This window comes from Coffea eugenioides, chromosome 8 (genome assembly GCF_003713205.1).
Source record: "Coffea eugenioides isolate CCC68of chromosome 8, Ceug_1.0, whole genome shotgun sequence".
NCBI lineage: Eukaryota > Viridiplantae > Streptophyta > Magnoliopsida > Gentianales > Rubiaceae > Coffea > Coffea eugenioides.
Window position 1 is genome coordinate 41,653,511 of NC_040042.1, and position 18,655 is coordinate 41,672,165.

The following is an 18,655-nucleotide window of genomic DNA, read 5'->3' on the forward strand; positions in this document are numbered from 1 at the left end:
CAGCCCAGGGCCAGGCCTTACCCACGAGCAAGAGTCGGACTCTGCGGGCGCAATCCGGGCCGAATCCAGATTAGTCTGAGCAATGGCTCTGGATACCGGGTGGTCTGACAAAAAAAATAGAGTTGTACAAGCGAATAGTTTAATGACATTCGGTGCAATTTGCTCAAATAGTAATTATGTACGCTAACACAAAAATATATAAATCTTGAATTTTGTAAAGTACCATCATATATATATTAGCATAGTATTGATTGTATTGTACACTAAATACTAATACAATAGATATGTGCCCTAACCCTAAGTCCTAAGGTACCGATGTACAAAACATTAACATTTATTTAACATATTTTCCCGAGTTTTTTCTTTTTATATAAGTGAGAAGTTTCGAATTCGAAATCTTTCACTTATAGTCTCTCCTTCCGTACCGTTCAACCCATCATTTCCTTTTTTTTTTTTTTGATTAAATCTAATCAGGGTTGTTCAATTCAAAAAGTACTTAATCTAAACCATGCACTACACTCCACCATCCTATTTGCAACTGTAGAGACTCCTTAACCATCGATAAGTATACTCGTCCCTCAAACCAACAACTAAATTCTTGTATTATTCTAGCAAACAGGTACGTTAGCGACCAAGATTTTTAGGTCTTGCTGGATAGACTAGGTTTAATTCCATACCGTATCGTTTAAACTCAAAATTTAGGTCCTAAATTTATAAAATGGATAGAGTTCCAATTTAATGTCTATAAAACTTTAGTAATATTCTCAACAAAAGATAAATGATGCATTTCATAAAATTGAAATCTAAAATTTGAAATTTGAATCCATTAAGTTACTGAATTATTAAGTACTAAATTTGATATATTTAAATATACATCACATTAAGGGATAAGTGAATGGTTTATCACTTATTTTTTGAGCAAGTTCTACGTAGAAAATTTAGTGTCATTTAATTTATTTAAAAGTTATATTTTAAGTTATCAAACATGTCTGAATATGTTAAAATCTTAATTCATTAAACTTAAATATTGAATTAGGTTATTAAATAGGACCAAAACGTTCATTAAAAAAAAATTTCCCTAAAAATATATATTTTCTAAAGAATAGGAATAAAATCTTTGTTGAAGATTCAATTCAAACAAAAGTCATCTATTATTTTATTGTACTAAGGATTTGTTTAACGAATCCCTAGGAGTACTTGTTAATTGGAGTTTTTTGCATTAATGTAATGAAAAAGTACGACTAAAGCCCTATATGATAATTCAATTTACCACCTAAAGTTAATAGATTTAGAACTTCATATGTTCAAACATGTTTGATAGTAAGAAAATAGAATGTCTTAATTAATTAAGTAGCTCTGAATTATCTAGATGAAACTTACTACTTTAATAAATAAGTGATAAAATGTTCACTTATCACTTAATGCAGAATACGCTCAAATATTAATATTTTAGTATTTCATAATGCAATAATTTAACATTTTCAAATTTCAAATTTCAATTTTATCAAACGCTTCTAAATCCAAAAATTAGCTGAACGCAATGCGAAATAAAAGCTAAGATTAATTGTATTTATATGGAATGTTGTAAGCGTTAATAAGTGCCCATTACAAAATTTAAACTCAAACCCCGCTTGAGCTGACCCCGTGTGTATTTGGAATGCAATGGGCTTGCGTCTAAATTTGGGTTATATAGACTTGGACTTTACCCAAGCCAGTGATTGACTTACCAGTCGACAGAAATTTGAAAATTGAGGCCCAAATTAACAAAAACTGTGATAGCTTGGGATGCATTTGAATAATATTCAAACCATTGACATGTTGCGATGATCAAAAGAAAATATGGTACATGAATTTGAAAAACTTGGCGAAATTCACAAAACTATGATGGTTTTAGGCCCCAATATTTGGATAGACGCAAACAATTGACATTACTGCAATAATCAATAATCACTTGGATAAAAAAAATAAAAGCTAAAAGAGACGGGAAATAAAATGTTGGCCTATTAATTACATCTATAAGGCACAAAGAACTTCCCTTAGCAAATAATATTAGAGTATATTTTTATGCATTGTCAGTTTATACACATGCGTGTGATATTAGGTGTATGCCACGTAGTTTAATCTCAAATTTGAAATTTAGTTTTCGTACAAATGTCATACATTTATAACTGCTAGTGTAAAACTCTTTACATTGACAGTGTATAAAAACTTAATTCATAATATGAGATCAACTTCTCACTTATAATTTGGGGGCACACCATCCAGTGATCCAGTACACATCCTTAAATTCACACACTTATCAGGATGAAAACTAGACCATCATGCTCTCTTATTTTCCTTTTTTTTTTCTTTCTTCTTTTTCTCTCTAGGCTAGTATTTTCATTATTTTTCTAAACCTTGGAAACTAGGCCTTCCGCTTACATTTAAAAAGAAATATATTTAAAAAAAATAAGTATTAATCCTCGTCAATATGTCAATTTTCTCTAGCCTACTTAGTGGCTCCCTGATTATTCAGAAGTGCAAGAAGTTCCATCTTGACATAGAATTTATTCAACATTGATACCAAGGTAACTAAGCCAGAAAATTGCAAGTCTATTGCTGAAATACATTTGTTTTAGCTCATGGACAAAGAATTGATTCAATATTGATACCAAACTAACCCCAAAAATTGCAGTTCTATTGCTGAAATACATTTTTTATAGCTTGAATACAAATTTGTTTTACCGTCAATTTGTATTGTAGAGTTTAGACCACAACCTATTCGGAAATTGGCCCCCAATCTTAGCATCTGCAATAACGATTAATACCTTTGATTTGCATGCGTCTTAATATGGTAAATTCTATAGTGTATTCAGCTAATCCAAAACAGGTGTGAAAAGGTAAAGAATATGGCAAAGAAGCCGGCATGTTGCAAGCTGACATGTACGGACGATGAAGGGAATATTTCTACAAATGCAAGTGGTGACCTATAACAGGCGCGGGCGGTTTGGAAATGTTGCGTACTGCAGAAGTTGGAAATGTATTGGGGTGTCACGGAATTAACATAAATATAATGGGTCTAGGAATAAAACATCGAAAAGTAAGCGTAAGCAGTACTAAACACAGCCATGCTTGGCTTTGAAGCAACATATGGTCATTATTGAATAATGAGTTGAGGGCCTTAAGAAGTGAAACTTAAGAAAATAAATGTTCGAAATATTAAGTTTTTTAATTATGTAATCTATTTTGATTATAGTTGTTCCAATATATAGTTATTTGGAGGACTTCTAGAGCTGAAGTACTGAATCCTTTTTGGACTTTTAATAAATTTGAGTTATTTTTCTTTTGATTTCTCACTTTTCTAATAACTTTTATCTAACCTACAAAATTTGAATTATTGAAATTGATTTTAATTGTTATATTAGTAAAATATTAACATTTGTGGAAACTAGGTTCATGGGAAGACAGATTGTTGTCTGTTTCACATTTAATTGAATACAAATATCTCTACTTTACATAAAGTGTCCAAGGTTGAGGAACAGTGGATTCCAATTGATTCTCCCGATTATGGGTATTACATCAACAAAATACTATCTATTTATGGGTATTTTACTCTGAATCATTACATTTATGTAAAATACATAAATGTTTGTAACTAAAATTGAAAAATTGTTACACTAATATTTTTACGAAAGGGAAACTGGTTGTCCTGTATTTAACATAAACTGATTTTTATGAAAGTAAAAAACATATTGCCCATAACATACCTGCTCTTTATGATTTTTTTGCATTACATCAACAAAATATTAGTTATTTATGGGTATTTTACTCTGAATCATTACATTTATTTAAAATACATAAATGTTTGTAAATAAAATTGAAAAAATGTTACACTAATATTTTTACGAAAACGAAACTAGTAAATTTTGTATTTAACAAATTTTAAATATGTGAAAGTAAAAATTTTTTTGCCCATAACATACCAACTCTTATGAGTTTTTTGCATTACATCAATAAAATACTAGTTATTTATGGGTATTTTATTCTGAATCATTATATTTATGTAAAATACATAAATGTTTGTAACTAAAATTGAAAAAGTGTTATACTTATATTTTTATGAAAGGGAAACTGGTAGATTTTATATTTAACAAATTTTAAATATGTGAAAGTAAAAAAGATTGCGCCCATAACATACCAATTCTTTATGAATTTTTTGCATTACATCAACAAAATACTAGCTATTTATGGGCATTTTACTCTGACTCATTACATTTATGTAAAATATATAAATGTTTGTAACTAAAATTGAAAAAGTATTACATTTATATTTTTACGAAAGGGACACTGGTAGAATTTGTATTTAACATAAATTAAATATGCTAAAGTAACATTACAGGTGATTTTATTAGTTACTTAATTTGTTGGCAAGAAACAAGGTTTTTTTTACAAAATTTGTTCATTAGATTTTTCCAAATAATTAGGGTATAAAGGTAAATTTTCACAATCTTTTGCTAGCAATAGGCCCTAATTTCCCCCTAGACAGTGACGAAGCCAAAATTTTTTCCTTGGTGGGGAGAGGCCAAAATGATTGACAAACAAAATTATTTTAATATGTTATGTTCAAAATAATTTTCATCTATTTAAATATATGGTATCCTAAACTACTCCCTCCGTCCCACTTTGACAGTTCTAGTTCTTTTTTCACACAGTTTAAGAAAAAATAGTTAACTTTGTTGGAACAACAATTTAGGTAGCTATTTTTCTAAAATGCCCTCACATTAATTAGAGTACAACTTTATGAGAATTTGAATTGATAGTAAAAAAAGAATCAAGTCTCATTAAATGGGGTAGATTTATAGTAACAACAACTTACATTGAATAAGGGTATTTTAGGAAAATTAAAATACAACTACATTTTTCAATTAGAAAGTGGACTACAATTTGGGACAGACGAAAAAGGAAAATAGGACTATCAAAGTGGGACGGAGGGAGTATCAAATATTAACTTTAATTATAAAGATATGTCTATTTAATAAATATGTAGCATAGTCATAACTAAAATTAAAACAATAAATAACATTTGATTAAATGTCTTATAGGAAAAAATGGACTTTTCATTTTCAAAGTTTGGGTGGTTAGCCAATTTCATTCTCAAAGTTTCACCCCAAACACATTGCATCCTCAAAGTTCCGTAATTTTGGCAAATTAAGGACAATTGACGGTAAATGAAGAATTGATCGTTAGAACCAACGATTTTACCCATAAATGGTACTCTGTTCTTATAATGGAGGAAAGCCATAAAGAACTGGTGTTTTATTAGAGAACGGGTTTATTTTTATTTTATCCGATAAATAAATTTGTTTATAAAAAAATGGGTACTCTGTTCTTATAATGGAGGAAAGTCATAAAGAGTTGGTGTTTTATTGAAAAATGGGTTTATTTTTATTTTATCCGATAAATAAATTCGTTTATGGGAAAATGAATACTCTGTTCTTATAATGGAGGAAAACCATAAAGAGTTGGTCTTTTTATTGAAAAATGAATTTATTTTTATTTTATTCGATAAATAAATTTATTTATGAAAAAAAGGTACTCTATTCTTATAATGGAGAAAAGTCATAAAGAGTTAGTGTTTTATTGAAAAAAAGGGTTTATTTTTATTTTATCCGATAAATAAATTTATTTATGAAAAATTGAGTACTCTGTTCTTATAATAGAGAAAAATCATAAAAAGTTGGTCTTTTATGGGAAAGTGATACTTTATAGAAAGTGGCCGCGATTTGGTTTATAAAATTATCCCAAATAAAAATTTAGAATAAATTTGTTTGTTTTGAAAGTTATATAACGGTCGTTAAAACTCCAGAAATTGGCAAAAAAATTTTAGGGTTACAGAAAGACAGAGGGAAGAAGGAGAAGAATGGAGTTTTTCGTCCGTTGCAATTGTTCCGTTAAAAATGGCTCCATTCGGTTTTACCCATTTTTTGTTAGGTAAAACCGTTGGTTCTAACGATCAATTCTTCATTTCCCGTCAATTGTCCCTAATTGGCCAAAATTACGAAACATTGAGGATGCCTTTCTGCAATCCCAAAATTTTTTTGCCAATAATTCAAGGGAGGAAAAAGTGTATTACTATAGTTTAAGGGGTAAACTGCAATTAAGTATATAGTTAGTCATGATTTTATTGCATTTAACCCCAACAATTAACGTTAGATATAGTGTATTTTGGTACAAAAACTTCAATTATTATGAGCACTGGTTATGACACACCGAATGGGTGTAGTAATAATACAAAATTATGATAAAAAATTAGTTTAAATGTCAAGTAGACAAAGGTACTTGAAAATACTTTCACATTAGTGCTTAATAAATAGTTGGCAGTTTGTTTTACTGTAACCAATTTTGTTTCCAAAACTTTTAATAAATGAAAACCAATTTTGTTTCCAAAACTTTTAATAAATGAAAATTAAAGAATAGGAAACACTGGATAGATATGACTTTGCAAAAACTTTGACATAATTATTGTGTATATGAATTCAAATTCATTTGCTTACTGATGAATTTGAATTTACGTCTAATTGAATTAATTATAAATAGGCAGTCGAAATCTGTCCATTTAATAGCCACTAATTAATTGATTTTATTCAGCTACCCATTTGAAATTAATAAAATCACATATCCATTTGGATTAACATGGTGAATAAGAGAGCAATGAAAAGTAGAGAAATGTCGAGGGGAAGTGCTGCATAAACAGATAATGTAGAATGGAAAAGAAATAATGTTGTGCTTTGCTAGCAAATAATAATAGTAATTCTATTACTATTATTATTATATTAAAGGTAAATCCGCCAACCGCACATATAATTTAGGTATTTAGGTAAAATCTTAGAAATAGCTTTATTCAGGCAAAATATGCTCCAACTGCACAAAAAAAATGGCCCATTACACCAAAAATTATTTCTATTATTAAACAAATTCAACTCACATACATGTATAAGGGATATTTATGGAATAAACAATTAAGGGATATTATTATACTCCCATTTTTTCACTTCACTCCCCCATGTAAAGTAATTTTTTTAATGTTAGTAAACTTCGTTGGAATTAAATTTGTAATATAAACCTTAAAGTTTTTGAAGTTTTGTATAGTTTTGCAAATGTTAGGGAAGGCCGTGTGAATATGTCAAAAACCTATAGGAGGTTTCTACAATTATGTCTAATTTTATAATTAACCAAAGCAAAAGGCAAGCAAATGCATGTACTATTTTACTTCAAGTAATAGTAAGTCTTTATACATAAATAGTAATTATTAATGATAACATGGCAAATTTGATTAATAATCAAGATTTTCTGATTTATGGGACACATGTACTATTTTACTTTAAAACTTATCTCAAACTAATATTAGAAAGTTTATTTGAAATAACGATAAGATGTTTTATCAATGATTAAAGTTTAGTACCTTAGTTAGTAAGTACTCATAATATACTCGTATGATACATGATTATAGGTATAATTTCAAATTTTTTTGTACTTACATATTTTTAAATACTATGAAAAATAGTATGAACTAAACCTACTATCCAAAAAGTAAATTTCGGATATAGAGTAGTAATTTATTTTTTAAAAAATTAGGTTGCATATTTATTCCAATTTATGCATGAAGATACATCGATCGATGCTCTCTGGATGCGTCCAAACTCCAGTGAATGTCTTTAAACTAAATTCTAATTAAAGTAGTATCCAAGATAAAAAATACTACTCGTATAAAAAAAATCAATATAATTTCGCTAATAGCAATTAAATTTGAAGTTTTAAAATATGCGTAAATAGTAATTTAGTTTAAAAATATAATTAGCATGAAGAGTATAATTGGCATAAATAAGTGTATTCAGTAAGTCAATATTGTAAACCTCTCCTGAGGTTTCTCTTCATTTCGCCTGACACCCCTAAAGTTCTAAAAATATCACTAACCTACCTTACTTTTGTTGTTTGTATAGCAAGATTTTTAAATATCCTAACTACCCTTTTGCTCGCTAGATAGGAATATTCATAAATCACTTTGTTTATTTGGAAAAAACTATCACTATTTACATGGTATTTCTTTTGTATTTCTACTACATCATAATGCTACACAATCACGGATAAAACTATAATTTGAAAAGTAAAAATGAAATTTGAAAACAAATACACTTGCATAGTCATACCTCATTTGATCACAATCACAAAAACTACAAGAAAAACAAAATTCTATTTATTATAATTTAGAAATACATTATTGCATAGTTATCCGTTATTCCAGGTTCAAGTGCATAGCAGTTTGCATTGACATTTGCAAGTCTAATTGTATATATGAATTTACCATATATATATATATAGACATACATATGTATATATATAATTATATATTTTGAAAATGTATGTATGTATACACATTGTAAAAAAAAGTAAGAAATTTAGAGAATGAAAAAAAGATTTAAAATTTAAATATGAGAGTAATATTTGAGAATTTTTCACTTTTGATATTGACATATTAAACTACTATCACGAAAAATGAAATTATACTCAGGGGAGTTCAATGATATTTCAGATAACGTCATCCGAGGCTCTACAAAGTTATCCCATTCACAATATATTTATATAAAGACATACATATCCATATATCTATATATATGTATAAATGTATATTTTTAAAATGTATGTATGTATACACGTTCTAAAAAAAGTAGGAAATTTATATGTAAATGAAAAAAATTTAAAATTTAAATATGAGAGTATTATTAGATAATTTTCACCATTGATATTGGCATATTAAACTACTGTCACGAGAAACGAAATTATACTCAGTGGAGTCCAATGATATTTCGAAAATATCACTCATCCGAGCTTGTACAAAGTTATCCCATTCACAAAAATATATATATAGACATACATGCTAGGATATATACAAATATATATTTTTGAAGCATTTATTTCAGCCGCCAACTCCATAACGAATATGCTTTTCGCGGTAATTCCTGTTCATTTTATATGCAGTGTTTAGTTTCTCCGTCAAGCTTGGCGCCTTTTTCAATGCCCTTAGTTTCACCCGCGACCCTCTACCTTTGGCAGTTGATTATTTTAGGCACTCCACCTTTCCCATTTATGCTTTCAAATCCCCCAACTTTTCATATGGCCCTTCCACTCAACTTCAACACCCAACGACTGTTCAAGTTCCAGGTTATAAAATGCCTTTACACGTGCCCATCCAAGACACATTTCCTATCATCTGTGACCACAATCGCTTGCTCTGTCTTTTCCCTTACCTTTCCACACCTCTTTTTTGACCAATAAACATACCACAACAACATCCGTCTTAATATAATATATCGTTGGAGCCTATTTGGACAATGACTTGTGCTAAAACTTGCAGTCCTCTGTGTTGTTGGAAAAGCTAGTACCATGAATAGGCATAATGCAATGCAAAATAACATGATGGTGATCCCGTCTTATGACCATATCATATCCCTTATCTTCACTGAAATTTTGTTCGAGTAGAAGTTTAGGTTCAATCGATTTCTTTGGACAGATGGTAAAGTGTAGATTGGAGAATTTGTCCATCCTTATAAAAGAGGTGAGTGAAAGGAAACTAGGAAGTTGATATACGGATTAGGGACCTCCATTCGATCATTGCAAAGTAGAGTTGTTTAACGAATCCCTGGGAGTACTTGCTAATTGGAGTTTTCTGCGTTAATGTAATGAAAAAGTACGACTAAAGCCCTATATGATAATTCAATTTACCACCTAAAGTTAATAGATTCAAAACTTCATATGTTCAAATGTGTTTGATAATAAAAAAAAATAGAACGCCTTAATTAATTAAATGGTTCTGAATTATCCAGATGAAACTTACTACTTCAATAACTAAGTGATAAAATGTTCATTTATCACTTAATGTAGAATACGCTCAAATATTAATATTTTAGTATTTCATAATGTAATAATTTAACAATTAAAATTTCAAATTTTAATTTTATCAAACGGTTCTAAAGCCAAAAATTAGCTGAATGCAATGCGAAATGATAGCTATGATTAATTGTATCTATATGGAATGTTGTAAGCGTTAATAAGTGCCCATTACAAAATTAAACTCAAACCCCGCTTGAGCTGACCCCGGTGTGTAGTTGGTATGCAATGGGCTTGCGTCTAAATTTGGGTAATATATGGACTTGGCTTTTCCCAAGCCAGTGATTGACTTACCAGTTGACATGAATTTGAAATTTGAGGCCCAAGTTCACAAAAAACTGTGATAGCTTGGGCTGCATTTGAATAATATTCAAACCATTGACATGTTGCCATGATCAATAGACAACGAAAAAAACAGCGGCCATGAATTTGAAAATCTTGGCCAAATTCACAAAACTATGATGGTTTTAGGCCGCAATATTTGGATAGACACAAACAATTGACATTACTGCGATAATCAATAATTACTTGGATAAAAAAAATAAAAGCTAAAAGAGACGGGAAAGAAAATGTTGACCTATTAATTACATGTATAAGGCACAAACAACTTCCCTTAGCAAATAATATTAGGATATATTTTGTATACATTGTTAGTATATACACATGCGTGCGATATTAGGTGTATGCCACATAGTTTAATCTCAAATTTGAAATTCAGTTTTCGTACAAGTGTCATACATTTACAGTTACTAGTATAAAACTCTTTACATTGACAGTATATAAAAACTTAATTCATAATATGAGATCAACTTTTCACTTATAATTTGGGACACACCAACCAGTGATCCAATACACATCCTTAAATTCACACACTTATCAGGATGAAAACTAGGACATCATGCTCTCTTATTTTCCTTTTTTTTTTTCTTTCTTCTTTTTCTCTCCATGCTAGTATTTTCATTATTTTCTAAACTTTGGAAACTAGGCCTCAAATTTTTAGTTGCTAACTACCTAGACAGGAAAAAATTGACCAACCACTAAGGACTTCCATTCCATGTAAATGATTGGCCTCAATTTTTAATGTACTAATGTACCTTGGTGCTAAGATAAACAAAATTTCAGTGTGCTTGAGATAAAGGAAACAAGTACTAATTTGGTGGGGGAAGGGTTGTGTAGTTTGGGGAGAGGTAGTATAAATAAGAGATCTCTGTTTCAAGCCTTCCGCTTACACTTAAAAGAAATCTATTAGAAAAAACAAGTATTAATCATAGTCAATATGTCAATTTTCCCTAGCCTACTTTGTGGTTCCCTAATTATTCAGAAGTGCAAGAAGTTCCATCTTGACATAGTATTGATTTAACATTGATACCGAGGTAACTAAGCCAGAAAATTGCAACAGCCTACTTAGTGGGTTCCCTAATTCTCCAGAAGTGCAAGAAATTCCATCTTGACATAGTTATGATAGTTAGTGGGTTCCCTGATTCTCCAGAAGCGCAAGAAGTTCCGTCTTGACATAGAATTGATTCAACATTGATACCGAGGTAACTAAGCCAGAAAATTGCAAGTCCATTGCTGAAATACATTTGTTTTAGCTCATGAACATAGAATTGATTCAATATTGATACCGAGCTAAGCCCGAAAATTGCAGGTCTATTGCTGAAATGCATTTGTTTTTAGCTTGAATACACTTTTGTTAGTTAGTATCATCCTTGACTCTTATGGTTGGGAAGTAGGGCTACAAACACTCAAGTATACTTCCAAAGAATGTAGTATACATTGACCATTTCAGTAATCAACAAATTGAAACCAACATTGCAAAGGAGGAATCTAAAGATTGCATCAAGAAACAAGTTTTGTAAACTCTTTAACTATCAATTGATAAGAATACGAGTAGATGCAGACGAAGCCAAGGATGACTAAAAATTCGCTACTAAGTTCCTGGACCAATTCTCTCATTCCAGGATGTCCTGTCGACGTCAAATTTGTTGTAACCATTTGCACAGCTATTTCATTGAATCCGTCTATTTCCAAGACAAAAATAATTTATCTTAATAATTAGAAGACTGGATACGATCCAAAGACCACATGTTTGGATCACATGACTTGTCACTGAGTTGAAGTTTCCTAAGCAGTTTTTCTTGCTGACGAGACACCATAATAACACAAAACAAAAGTTGTATTACTTTAACAGCAAAAGTGAAGGGATAGTTAACTGTACGTGGTGGAATAAGGAAGAAATGAGAGCTATAGCACTTGCAAGTAGAAAAAGCACGTCCGAAAATTGCAACCTAGATCCAATCAACATTCCCAAAATTTCAAAGAGACTCTGAAAACAAAGAAGACAGAAAATAAACTTGAAGACAATTACATCCTAGGTCCAATCAACAAAATCTTGTATTGGAGCAAGCTAGATGAGAAAGATGAAATCAACTATCCCAAAAAGATATGACCTGATCCACAGCCAACATTAGCTGATATCACTCAAATGCAGATTGGAGACATTTATTCAAAGCCTCCAAAAAATGGTAGAAGATGGACTATATGAATGTGTCTGACTATTACACATATGAGATGGGAAATTTTTCCTGATATCACAATCATAAAGCATGAAAGATTGTAATGGAGAGACTTAATCTCGCACCAAAAGCTGCAATAACCATAAATAATTTGACTTACAAATTGTGACTAAAAAATAAAGCTTTAAAGATTTTGCTCTCAACCGTGAGTATTAACGGCTTCCCAGACTAGATTCTTTGGAACAGGCTTGGTGAAGTCACGAGCCTGCAATGCTGCATTTCTAAGTGTCTTGCATGTCATCACGTTGGCCTCCCAAAATGATGCAGCATTATAGGGCAAACCATGCTTCTTGCAGAGCTCCTTTACAAAAGGTGAAATTTTCCGAAGTTGGCATGTGGGCAACCTGGGAAACAAATGATGCTCGGTCTGAAATTGCAAGCCACCATGAAACCAATCCATCCAGGACGGGCACAAAATATCAAGAGTTCCACTAGTTTGCTTCTCAAACCAATCATGTCCAGTAGGTGGCCCAACATAAACACTAGTGGAGAAATGGTTCAAGCAAAATTGAACATGCTGAATTCCAGTTACCGTGAAACTAGCCACAACAAACATTAGCCTTTCACCCCAGTTGGGCAAACAAGACACCAGAAGTGGGTACCAAATCCAGAATACAAGCAGCCCCAAGAGCTCCTGACCCCTTCGTGGCACGCTTCTCTTGGACGACAACAACAATATAAATGATTGAGCAAACAAATTGATTCTAGCAAAACACATAACAGGATAAAATGTCCAATGCTGATTACTAACTAGGAACCTAGCAACTGAATCAAAAGCCATCTTCCTCTCATAAAAATAAGAAGTGAGTGAATTGAAAAGCTTGGGAGATACCGCAAAGAAAGGCATGTGTTGAAGATCAGGGTCAAATTCAAGACTGTTGCAAGCAATGTGATGAGCATTGTGGTTCCACTTCCACCAACTAATACTGATTCCTGCAAGACAATTCCCACTCAGGATCTGAGCGAATCGGTTGATGCCACGAGTCGTCATTACTTGATAATGCCCTGAATCATGCCCAATCCACCCACTCTGAATCCAAAGGAACCCCATCAATCCACCACAAATCAAATGAACCAAAACCCTTTCACAGCATAAAACACCATAGACACTCAAACAGAACAGCACTGCCATGAAGCACATGCGCAATAAAACCCCGTGCCCTTTCTGCTCAAACAATCCCATTTTGTTAAACTCATAAACGAGCTTCCTGTAATCCTTAGACACCTCAGAGACAGAATGGTCTTTCAGATAAAACCCATTAAAGAACTTATCGAGGAACTTCCAGGCTGTACCTGGATGAAATGCTACAAAGGCATCAGTCGCATCTTGGCCTGAAAGATTCAAGAGTGGGAATGCACCACCTGGATGGTCTTTCACCCAATCTGAGACATCATAAATCTTGCCCTGAATGGAGATCCACAGATCCCCTGGTTTGTTATGCTTCTTGAGCTCATCAGAGGTAACGTAGCTCTTGGATTCAGCCATAGATCCAAGAAGGGAACCCAATAAAAAGTGCAAATCTTTTTAGTAGTAAAATGAGAAACGGATCCGAGAAGAACCCTTTTGTTTCTTCTCTTTCCCCCTTTCTTAAACTGAAGAAAATGCGAAAAAGTAGAAGAAATTTTTTAGGTCATTGGAAGAAGGACGGAAGAAGGATCAATTCTTGGAGCGAAGTGGGGTGAGGCGGAGTGTGAATGCACAGTGATGATGTCTGATATAGTATGTGGGGATTTAAGAAGCGCCACAGAATGTTTTAAATGGAAATATGTGATGTTCAACAAAAACAGAGGAGAATGGGCGTCAGCTAAATACTACAGATTACTTGAAAGTGGTAGTATTTATTTTTTTTTTGTTTCCTTTGAAATGGCATGTACAACTTTTCTCATAAATTGGTGCAATTAGCTTATGGACCGAGTGTGTTTGGATAGGAGATTATTTGAAGTAAAAACTGTAACACTTTTTATGGTGTGATATATATAAGATAAAAAAGGTAATTAAGAAGATAAAAATATGTGTTTAAAATTGTATTTGTGATGCAAGTAAATAATAATAGTTATCCAAAGTATAAAAAAACTTTTTTCAATAATTTCTTTTTTACTTATATCATAAACACGTTATTAAACCCCCTTTTTAAAATTTTCAAATATTTTTTTATTTTAGATGCGTCATATAATAACACATCATGAAAGTATTATAATGATTATTTAAAATAATGTTTCAAATAATATTATATCCGAACTAATACTAATGCAATATTAGGATACAAATTCCACCTCAAGAGTTGATCCAATAACTTCATATTTTTGGAGGTCAAGACATTAATTGCGTTCATGTTAGTGAAGAAGAAGTGATGGTAGATTAACCACTAATCAATTCATTTTCATGCATTAAGGTATCTATTGTAGAAGTTATGAAGCTGGATACTCTTGCATTAAATTGATGTGTGGAGAAAAATATCAATTTGGGAACTATAAATAGTATCATGGAAACTTTTGATGGCATCATAGGGAGTACTTTTAACTGGAAAGGATATCATAAGAACTCAAGAAGTAAGAAGGAGACATATTTTGGACTTGTTAAATCCATACTTAAATTGATCTCATTATTTGAATATGTCAAGTGTTACCCCTTAAACATCAAACCCTTATATACAATACTTGCTTAAATTGGACTCATCATTTTTTTTTTTTTTTAAGGAATTGGTCTCATCATTTGAACAAGTGTTACCCCTTAAACACCAAAATCTTATAGAACTTTCTCGGGTCTTTGGCTGCTTTATCCGGAGGTGTTTGCTTCGCATTTTAAAAATCAATATCAGAAACCATTAAAAAAAAAATCAATACCAGAATCAGGAAGATCAACCCCTCTATGGGCATGGGTATAGGTTATCGACAATCCCCCTGAAATATTTGGTTTGAAAGTAATATCATTTTTATCCTATTAAGAATAAAGATAGATTTAAGTGTTAATTTCTTCAAAAACAAGTATAATTATTTCTTCAAAAACATGATAAATTAGGTGGAAATACATCAAATGCCCGTCCATCAATTTGAAACCTAAATAAACTAGGCAATAATAAACGATTTTTCTAACGGATGTCCGATATGCAGTTGTTAATACATTTAAATCATAGCTAACCTACCGTGTAAATACATATACTAGCAATTATTATCTTCATTTGTATCTATATACTTTTCCTAATTAAATTTACATTTTCAAAAATTAACACTCGAGCTATTTCCGAATGAGTGACCATTGGATACTTCTAATTCTACCGAATGATTCACCAAAAATTATTGGGCACTCTTCACACAAACCAATAATAAATTGCAACAACTAACACTTCTAGACTCTCTATTATTGAATGATTTTGGTAGTCATCTAGGAACAACAAATACCCTTTTTAATGATACACTCCTTCTTATTAGGGTGACAGTCTCTAACATGATCCTTCATTATGTATGGGCGTACACACCAAAAGATGTAGGTGAGGATCCAAAACCCCTGCCGAGATCTGAAACTTGTGTTTGGATTGCAATTTTTCAAAAAAAAATCGTTACGTTTTACGTTGACATATTTTTCAATCACTTTTTTATTTCATATATATCAAATATTACAGTACTTTTTCTATAAAAGGTCCAGAAAAATGCAATACAAACAAAGCCTTTAATTTACTGTGATCCTGTCGAAATTCGTCCGGATTTTCTTTGAAATGCAAGATTTCCGGGGGCGTTTAAGACGGTTGAAACGTGAAATTGGTAGGCCGGAGTTGAATGGTGGTTCGGCGCAGTTTTGTATGGTTTTGCAATAACAGGTCCAGTGACTTAGAAATGCACGTGGGTGGGGTGGGAGTATGGGACAACGTTGGACTTGCGCGGCTGGCGTCTACAGTTACCTGTTCCCTACTTTTTTGCTACAAAAAGTATAAGGTTTATTTAACAATTTTCCCTCGCTTGGAGTTGGCTGGAATGATTTCGGAATAATTTAATTAGATTTTGAGATCGTGTGTTTAAGTCACCTGTTTACCGCTTGTGTATCTTTGGGGGGCGAGGTGCACAGGGACAGAGAAATTAATCTGCCAAAATTGGAATACTTCCTGTGTTTAAAAAAAAAAATTTAACAATTTTCCAAATGAGTACTCCTTAATATACCTAAATTATATATGTTAATATACACAATCACAATGAACACACACCCCTTACATAGAGCAGAATATTGAGGTTATTTAGGCAGACTGTGTTATTGAAATCTACTTATAGTTTTTTTGTGGTGACGCAAATTAATTCGGAAAATGACATAAGAATTACTTTTTTATTCTTTTATTTTAATTCAAAGGAGATTCTAAAGTTTACAAAGGGAAAAAAAATAGAAGAGAAGACTTGAGAGTTAAACTAAGGATGCCATGGTCTCTAAGTTAAAACTGGATTGGATCTTAAAGGGACGTACAGAATCATGTATGTTTAGCAACTTAGCATTTGCACATAATGTTTGGAGCTTTACAAAAGACCATTTTCATAAACTAGAAAGCGTTGCGGATGGCAGCAAACAAACTCTCTTACTATAAAATTAGGAGAATAGGCTTTTTGTCCTTCTTTTTTGGTTATAAGTAAAACTTTACGAGTGTAGGTTTTTCCTCTTGAAACAATTTTATCACAAGCTCTAAAATAGTGCTTCAAAATCAAGTGCTGTCACAATTGTCCTGATTTGGTAGGTATTTGATGCCAAACCGAAGATAATTTTTAGACAATTAGAGTAATAGCTGTCTTACCTAATCATCCCCGAAAGGAAAATAAAAACCCAACAAAAAAAAATTTGACTGTTAGATATTGTTCATTATGGAAAGAATAACTCCATCAAGAATCGACTCAAGTAAGGTTGATCTTGATCCTATCATATTTTTTTCCGTGTGACAAATATTTTTGGATATCAAATTTTTTCAAATAATATTTCGCTTGTATCATAATTATATTTTTAAATCATATTTTTATTTTACATACATCACATCATAAAAAATACTATAATAATTATTTTAAATAATAACTCTCTATTTCTGTCCAGACAAACTTACCTAATTATAAAAGGCTGTACTGACCATACAACAAGCTTTGGTTGCATGGCTGTACTGACCATACAAAATTAAATGAGTGCAACTTGCATGATGGGAATGTACCTCTTGCATGTGCTTTCGGTCTATGAATGAAAAATATCTGTCCAAAGGCAAAGAAAATTCGTGGTAGGTGGGATACAGTGATAGGATGGGACAAGATCTATAAGTAATTTTGGCTTTTTATTGTGTTTGGCACTGGTGTCGATGTTGAGGTAGGTTTCGTGACAAGGGAGGTTGAGTGTCAGTCATGAATCTAGCCGGGGGACACGATTATGCAAATGATTTCCTTGTACTGTGTTAAGGTTTGACTAAGGACTAATCATTTGCAATTGACCTACAAAAACATCAAAGGTAACTAATTTCAATTAATTTTCGATTGTTGAAAAAACCAAAAGAAATTTGGAGAGGCAGTGCTCCGCGCGCCGGGGGGGTCATCCATCTCACGTTGAAAGATTGTGAGGTAGTTACCTGGATTTAAGGTTATCAGCCGCACTTCCAGTTACCAATTGGCTGGATGGTGTTGGTTTGTGAGCTCCACCTTAGATTGTGCTTAGTACCAGGATTTCGATTACCTCTGAGTGTTAATCTAATTTTGTTGTGTGATTTCAATTAATTTCGATTGTTTAAAAACTAAAAATTAATTGTTTGTAAAAGCAATTTTTAATAAAACAGCCTCATGGATACACTTTGCATCGAGGGAATTGTGGGTTCAGTTCCTCAAAGTCTCCAAGTTAAATTTTATGGTATTATTATTAGTATCTTATTGATATACTTTGCCGTACGTAGTTTAGGGTTGTTTTCACTTCAATATGGTAACAAGAAGAAGAAGAAGAGGAGGAGGACGAGGAGGAGGAGGATTGTTGCAACTTGCAAAGCCAATGAACTCGTGATGCTAAATCGAATAGTTGTATAGTTCTTTTTTTTTAAGTAGATTTTGTTTTATTTTCACCAAAATACATCGTACATAAGGATACCTAAATGCACTCAAACGCTCGTGTGTTTTCTTTAACTTGAAAATTTGAGGTCATCAACCAGAATTGGCACTCG

General features: G+C 31.8%; 1 protein-coding gene across 1 annotated transcript; it reads right to left on the reverse strand.

The window, feature by feature from the left end:
- Nucleotides 1–12,251: 12,251 nt before the first annotated feature.
- On the reverse strand, nt 12,252–14,224 carry LOC113781429 (acyl-lipid (9-3)-desaturase-like). Its single transcript, XM_027327363.1, has one exon. The coding sequence runs from the start codon at nt 13,984–13,986 to the stop codon at nt 12,640–12,642; it is 1,347 nt and encodes a 448-aa protein (XP_027183164.1). The 5' UTR covers nt 13,987–14,224; the 3' UTR covers nt 12,252–12,639.
- Between the last annotated feature and the right edge of the window lie 4,431 nt (nt 14,225–18,655).